Source organism: Mastomys coucha, unplaced genomic scaffold (genome assembly GCF_008632895.1).
Source record: "Mastomys coucha isolate ucsf_1 unplaced genomic scaffold, UCSF_Mcou_1 pScaffold5, whole genome shotgun sequence".
NCBI lineage: Eukaryota > Metazoa > Chordata > Mammalia > Rodentia > Muridae > Mastomys > Mastomys coucha.
In genome coordinates, this window is record NW_022196911.1 from 57,383,939 (window position 1) to 57,391,149 (window position 7,211).

A 7,211-nucleotide genomic window follows, 5' to 3' on the forward strand; every position below is an offset into this window, starting at 1 on the left:
CTAGTTAAAAATCCCAGTTTGTCATGGGCTGGTGAGATGGCTCAGTGGATAAGAGCAGTGACTGCTCTTGCAGAGGTCCTGAGTTCAATTCCTAGCAACCACATGGTGGCTCACGACCATCTGTAACGGGATCTGATGCCTCTTCTGATGTGTCTGAAGACAGCTACAGTGTCCTCATATAAATAAATAAATCTTTTTAAAAGATCCCAGTGTTTCCTTTCTGCCACACAGGAAGGTGACTGAGGACTATGGGACAGGGTCATGGAATCATGGAATCTCGCTAACCTTTGTGTAGAGCTGGTTTTTCTTTTTCTTTCTTTTTTCTTTTTAAACTTTTATTGCATTATGATGAGAAAAGTTACATGATTTCAATTTATCTGAATTTGTTAAGATTTAAAAACATATTTTAAGTAACTAGAATTGAATCACATTCTTGTTTCCCTTTTGTACCCCCACTCCTCCCAGAGACCCCCCCTTCAATACCTACAATATCTTTTTTGTCATATTCCTTAAAATTTACAAAATATTATAACAATAAAAATAAGTATTATAAAAGGTGTTTGATTAAAAAAACAACAATCAATTTAACAGTCTTATGTAGATAGAGCTGGATTTTTAATCTCTACAATCCTGACATCTGCAAAGCTGGCTTTATCATTTCTTTGTATTAGCTAAATTTTCAACTACTGTATTAAGCATGACAAGTAAGAGAGTCCATCTTTGTCTTATTCTTGATTTGAGAGAAAGAGCATTGTCTTATATGTTACATATGATGCTAGCTGTTGTGTTTGGGGTGCATACCCTATATTGTATAAAATAAGTTAGCATCTCTTTTGTTTTCAGAGAATCTTTATCATGAATGTATTCTGAAGCTTGTTGGTCACGATTTTTCTCAGTGTTAATATAATGAATTACGTTGACTTAAAAGCCCTCCACAGAGGAAACCAGTGATGTTTTGCATAGCCTCACTGAACTATAATATATTCTACTTTGTAGATTAATGAATTCTGTTTACTAATTTTTTTTTTCAATTTACTAGTAGTTTTGTGTCTATTTATCTGAGAAACTCATTCACAGGGTTTTTTTTTGTTTTGGGTTTTTGGTTTCTTGGTTTTGTTTGTTCTTGCAGTGTCTGATAGTAGGTTAATCTGACCTCACAAGATGAGTTGAGAAATGTTCCCTCATCTTGTTTTTTGAGACTAAAAAAAAAATGCTATTAATCTTCCACATATGTTTGGTAGAATTATATGGACCTGGGTTTGGGCAGTTAACTGTTAATTTAAGCAAATATTGCATGTGGTGAAATGATTACTAAACAACCTACCTATCTTCCTCCTCTTGAATTGTATAAAACATTCTTCAGAGGTTTTCAGATATGATGTTAGTAATGTACCAAAATGTTTTTAATTCAGTAATTGCTGGTATGAAATGGTCCTGGTGAAACTATGATTAGTAACTGTATTTTGAAGTTTTCAGAGACTGAAGACACTTTCTTTTCCTGCAGAGGTTCTTAGCCTAGGGTCATGACTCCTTTGGCAAACCTCTGTCTCCAAAAACATTCACAGTTCTTAAAATTAGCAGAATCACAGTTATGAAGTAGCAACAAAATAAGTTTATGGTGGGGGGGTCACCACAACATGAAGAGCTGTATTGAAGGGTCCCAGCATCAGGAAGGTTGAGAACCACTGCCCTCCACAGAGGAAAGCTTGGTGTCTCTCTGGAGTGGATAGGCATCTCAGAGCTCATCTCCCCCCAGTCAGCACAGTCTCTAATGTGTCCATGCTGTCATTAGCAACCCCTGCTCCAAGACTTCATTTTTCTGGTTCTAAAAAATTGTTCTGGGTGAAACTGTGTAGAAGGTCCCACTTGTTCCCTTTGTACCCTTCCCCATACACTGTGATATGCTGATCATTTCATCATGACTAAAGAGCAGAGCAGGAGAGACATGTTCAGATGTTGAGTCAGTGCTTGATGGACAGCAGGGTGTCACACCCCAGGAGCAGATGTGTGTGCTCAGTTCAGCCTCTTTTCCCATTGTCGCTGCTTCTGGCTTATATTGTCTTACAAACACAAAAGACTCCACATCCAGTCCAAAGTTAATTATTAAACATGGTCTAAAAGCTTGGCAGAGTATCTTCCCAGGCACCTAGCCTCCTCACTGGTCTTGTCATGGTTTGGCCTGGCCTTATACATGCTTGTTCAGTGAACTTACTTGCAGAATTGCCTCCAAAAGGAGTAAATTAATAAATAGCTTCCCCCAATCACTGAACTAGCAGAGAGAGAGAGAGAGAAAGAGAGAGAGAGAGTCCAGATATTAAATAGTAATAACACTAGTAAGGCGCATGGTTTAAATTGACTCAAGGCATCTGTGGGAACCCCATGACTAGCACTCCAGGAAGAGATAACATTACCCATTGTAAAGTGCAATGGGTAATGTTATGTTATTTGGAAGCAAATGGAAACTACAGAAGTGCACACCTGCTGAAGTACAGCAGTGTGAGAGAATGTCCATTGGGAAAGGCACAGAATCGTGAGAACATGTCCACTGTGGAAAGCCTCCTCCTTCTTCTCCTCTTCCTTCTCCTTCCTTCTTCCTTCCTTCTTCCCTCCTCCCTTCTTCTTCCCTTCCTCCTCCTTCTTCCTCCCTCTTCCCTCTTCCTCCCTCTTCCCTTCTTCCTTCCTCCTCCCTTCCTCCTTCCTCCTCTTTCTTCCTCCCTTCCTCCTTCCTCTCCTTCTTCCTCCCTCTTCCTTCCTCCATTCCTCCTCCGATCCTCCTCCTCTCTTCCCTTCCCCTTCCTCCTCCTTCCTCCTCCTTCCTTCTCTCTTCTCCTCCTCCTCCTTCTCCTCTTCCTCCTCCTCCTCCTCTTCTTCTTCTTCTTCTTCTTCTTCTTCTTCTTCTTCTTCCTCTTCTTCCTTCTCCTCCTCCTCCTCCTCCTCCTCCTCCTCCTCCTCCTCCTTCTTCTTCTTCTTCTTTCTCTCCTCCCCCCTCCTCCTTCTTTATCTGTTCTGTTTTTGTTGGTTTGGGGTTTTGGATGTTTGGGGGTTTAGTTTTCAAGATAGAGTTTCTTTGTGTAGCTCAGGCTGTCCTGGAACTCTCTCTGTAGATCAGGCTACCCTGGTACTTCCCGTGCCTCTGCCTCCCTGGAACTAAAGTGCTGGAATTAAGGGTGTATGCCACCACCATCCGCTTAAACGATTTTCTAGAGTAAAAGTTCAGGTGACTGTAAAGAGTTGCAATGGTGTTTTGGTCTTTGAAAGGGACATACCTACCAGGCAGGCTGCTGAAGAGTCTAACTCAGTTCTTTAGCGTGGTCTGTGTGTACCTGCACCTTGACTCCTGTTGGTGGAGGGTTTCCAGTCAGTACCAACCCTGACCTGTATCAGAGTTCCTTTGTAAAAAGAGGTGTGAGATATCCGTTCGCTCACTGTTACCTTCCCTCGCAGGAGCTCAGTGAGATGCTGTACACGGACCGGCCTGACTGGCAGAGCGTGATGCAGTATGTGGCCCAGATCTACAAGTACTTTGAGACATAAACAAACCCTCTAGCTGCTGCTTGACCTCAAGTTAGTCCTGGATGCACCTGCTCACAGTCCATCACACCTGGTATGCCCACCACCTCACCACCTGGATTTCCAAGGAAGACTCAAGCCAAGTGAACCAGCAGTCCATCGAGAAGCAGAGCTGGCTCCACCATGTCCCCACCATGCGGATCAGAGGCAAACCTGTCTGGAGCCTATGCTGAGGAATCCTTGCTCCCAGTGGGAGGTTTCTAGAGGGGCAGGCCCCACTCCTCACACACTGGGTCCCAAAACCCAGGCCCTCTTCTGTGAGATTCCAGTGTTGCCAGTCCCTTTTGCAGCCCACACATGGTCTACATGCTGCCAACAGCCCTTCACTCACCGTGCCTCTTCTTCTCCTTCTCCCCTTTACTAAAACTGTTCTGGCTTTGCTTCAGTCAAAACTCTGTCCTGACCAACTACCTGCTCCTGAAATAAAGCAGCACCCTACAGAATAGAAAAACAAAAGCAGCTTTTGCTTCATAGCCACTTAGAAACACACTGATTAGGAAAATAGTTTGCTCAACTCTGTGTAACTGAGGACTTAATTGCACTACATAGGTCTCACTGTCCCTATTTGATTCCTCATGTTTGCAGAGGAGCCCTTGGCACCTTGCTGATGGTCCACGGGAGGCCAGCTGGCATGCACATTAACCACACAGCCTGAGTACGGGGCTGGTGTCCTGGCTGATGGAACCATGACCATTGTCCACATCACCTTCTGCCCCGCTATTTATTTACAATCCTGTTCACACACACACATCCGCCTAACACGTGGGACTCAACAGAAGTCAGTTATGCGTGTGAAGCAGCCTGTGCTGGTGAGCTCCTTGCACATTTGCACAGTTCTACAGGGTGGGACAACAGAAATATAAACTGTGTTTTAGCTCCAGACAGAGTTGGTCCTTAGCACTCGTTGGGCCTTTTACATTTGCCTAATAAAAGAAGCTATTAGGAACAGTCACACTCTCCTGACACCCTGCTGCTTCCCTGAGGTGCAGCAGCCCCTCCCTGAGTACTCAGGCTCCTTGCTTCTAGAGTCTAGAGGCTCTTTGCTATTTTTCTTGGACAAATAAATGTGCACTTCATAGCAAATGAGGGTGCCCCTTTCTCAGACAGTTGGGTGTGCACAAACACCCATTATTGTTCTAAGTGCCAAATAGCCCTGTGCTGGTCCTTTGAGAAAGGACCATGTTCACAGCAACCCCGTGAAGGACCGCCATAGTTCTAGTGAATCTCTGCCTGCTTATCTGAGCCACCCTGCTGGCCCAGTCTGTATCCTTAGAGGACCTGGGTTCTATCCCTCCCTCCATCCCATCCCTCTGATAGGTGGCAGCTGGGTGCAGCAGCGCTGATTCTCAAACTGTTGTAGCCTCTTGGGGCCACAGACTCCACCTTCAGGCTCTATCTGTAGTTCTTGGCTGTGGCTCCATCCGGTTCCCCTGGGGCTCCTAGGAACTGCATGCCTGGCCCTCCAATCAGGTGAGTCAGAATAACTGGAATGGAGCAGAGATGGAGTCTGCAGGTTCTCACAGTTCTTCCGAACTGGTGGACAGCCATGCAGAGGAGCAGGACACTCCCCCAACCCCCTGTGCTCACCACAGGAGCTCCTGAGCAGCAGTTTAGGGACCACAGTCAGCTGTGAAATGGGCCCATTCATCTCCAGGTCTAGGGCTCAGAACCTCCTTTCTGATGAATGTGTTCCTCTGAAAGCTAGGACTTGCGCTGCTTAAGCACTGGTGTGTTGTGATTGAGGACAGCCCTCACAGTCTCAGGCTTCTGCTTTGCCCAGCGGGAAGGAGCGCTGTCCCACACAGCTGGGCGCTGTTTCCTCTCCAGCTGTGTAGGAGAGGCCACAGTTAAGGCATGGAGTTTAGTCTGTCTCTGGCTCTTGTCAGGGTGCTGTCTAGACATCTAGGAGCTCTCAGCAGAGCAGGCTCCATGCTGGTCTCCAGACACCTTACAGTTTCCTTGTAAGCAGAGGCAGGCACTTTGGGGCCCATCCCCCTTGTGATCGGAACCCAGTTTGCTGAGGACTAGCCAACCACATCTGTTCTTGTCTTTATTTTCCTTTGGCTTCCCCCCCCCCACGCCCCCATTACTACAGTTCCTGCCAGGGATGAGATCCCTCCCAGTAGAAGCAGGTACTGCTGGTGAATGGGGTGAGGCAGAGAGCAGGCAGACGGCACTCCATTTCTTCAACATGGTACCATACTGTTGCATATGGAGGTGCAGGGCCTGGGAAGAGCTCCAGGGTACACACGTGAATAATGAAAAACTGACCAGCTTAGAATACCAGCACAGCGGGTGCCTTACATTTTCTTGGGTTTTATTGGGGTGCTTGGGGTGGGTTGGTTGGTTTGTTTGTTTGTTTGTTTGTTTGTTTGTTGTTTGTTTTGCTTTGAGGCTTGTATGAAGCAGAATCTCATGGCTGGTCTTGAATTCCTGCCTCTGCCTCCCAGGTGCTGAGATCAGATACCATGCCCAGCTTTGGTACTTTGTGTTTTTGCTGTGTTTTTGTTTGTCGTGGGCTTCTTTACTAACTCTCGTTTGGAGGCTGTCAAAGGCCTCTATGGCCGTGAGTTTCCCATCTGCCCTCAGCTAAGCACAAGAGAGAGCTGCAGAATGTAAGATCCTGAGAAGTTCAACCATGTGGGGAAGACTGGCTTTCTGCACTGAGTGGTGGCTGAGCTGATGACAGATGACAGGGCTGAGGCCACGCCCACAGGGACAGGCTCGGAGGAATGGCCTTCCCCTCAGTCCCTTCTCACTGTAGCATGCGTGATTGCCCTTCTCATTCTTCGTCCAGTTGTTTCTCAGCTCTGTTAGACCATCCAGAATTTAAGCCGGGGCTGGGAGAGAGAAAGCCATGTCCTGTCAAGCATGGTGCCCCTGCCTGCGACTTCAGCTCCTCTGGAGAAGGAAGCAGGAGAATCAGTTGAGCCCAGGGATTTGGGACTAGTCTAACAAAAGAGACCCTGAGAGGGAATGGGGCTGTCCCAAAGCAATCAGCCTTCTAGCAATAATGACTACCTGGCATATTCTCTTCCCATCTCCCACGAGCACCAGGCACATGCCAGTCTCACTGAGACCCTTAGGGACAAACCCACCCACCAGATCTAGCAGTTCCTAAGTTCCAAGTTTGAGATGCTCCACTACCCACACAAATGAAAGAGGGAACCCCCAGCCATCTGAAGAGAAGTGTTTCCAGCATCTTCTGGAGGCCCTCTGACTGAGGTTGGAGTTCTGGGACACCCTGAGTAGCTCACCGACTGTCACTACATGAGTTGACTGTGGCTTCCTTTCTGTCAAGAGCACACTAGACCGCACTAAGCACTGCCCAAGCGTGGCATACTCTCAGAGGTGTGCAGGGCTCATAACAAGTGTAAGGTGTGCCGCTGTGTAATATTTCTAATAAATATATTTTGTTTCTGCCTCAGTTCTTTCACCTGGTGACATTTATCCGCATTATTTTTCAAAACGCCAAACTTGCTTTGAGTCTGCTGAAAGCCAGCATCTCCCTGCGTATTCCCTGTCACTTCCCAGTCCCCACTGTAACTGCTCTACATGTCGTGCCTCTGCCTTTCCCATTTGCAGCTGTCTTGCTGTGGATATAGGTGGTCGGATGAATTCTAGCACCAGGATGCTAACAA

General features: G+C 46.6%; 1 protein-coding gene across 6 annotated transcripts in view; it reads left to right on the forward strand.

Annotated features, from left to right (window-relative positions):
• The window catches only part of Specc1 (sperm antigen with calponin homology and coiled-coil domains 1), a 293,053-nt gene extending 286,056 nt beyond the window's left edge, over positions 1 to 6,997 (forward strand). For all 6 annotated transcript variants that reach the window (XM_031353951.1, XM_031353952.1, XM_031353953.1 and 3 more), the window contains one exon: positions 3,445 to 6,997. In XM_031353951.1, the coding sequence (XP_031209811.1) occupies positions 3,445 to 3,534 (90 nt within the window). In that variant the 3' untranslated portion in view covers positions 3,535 to 6,997. The remainder of the gene's footprint in view (positions 1 to 3,444) is intronic.
• The last annotated feature ends 214 nt before the right edge of the window (positions 6,998 to 7,211 follow it).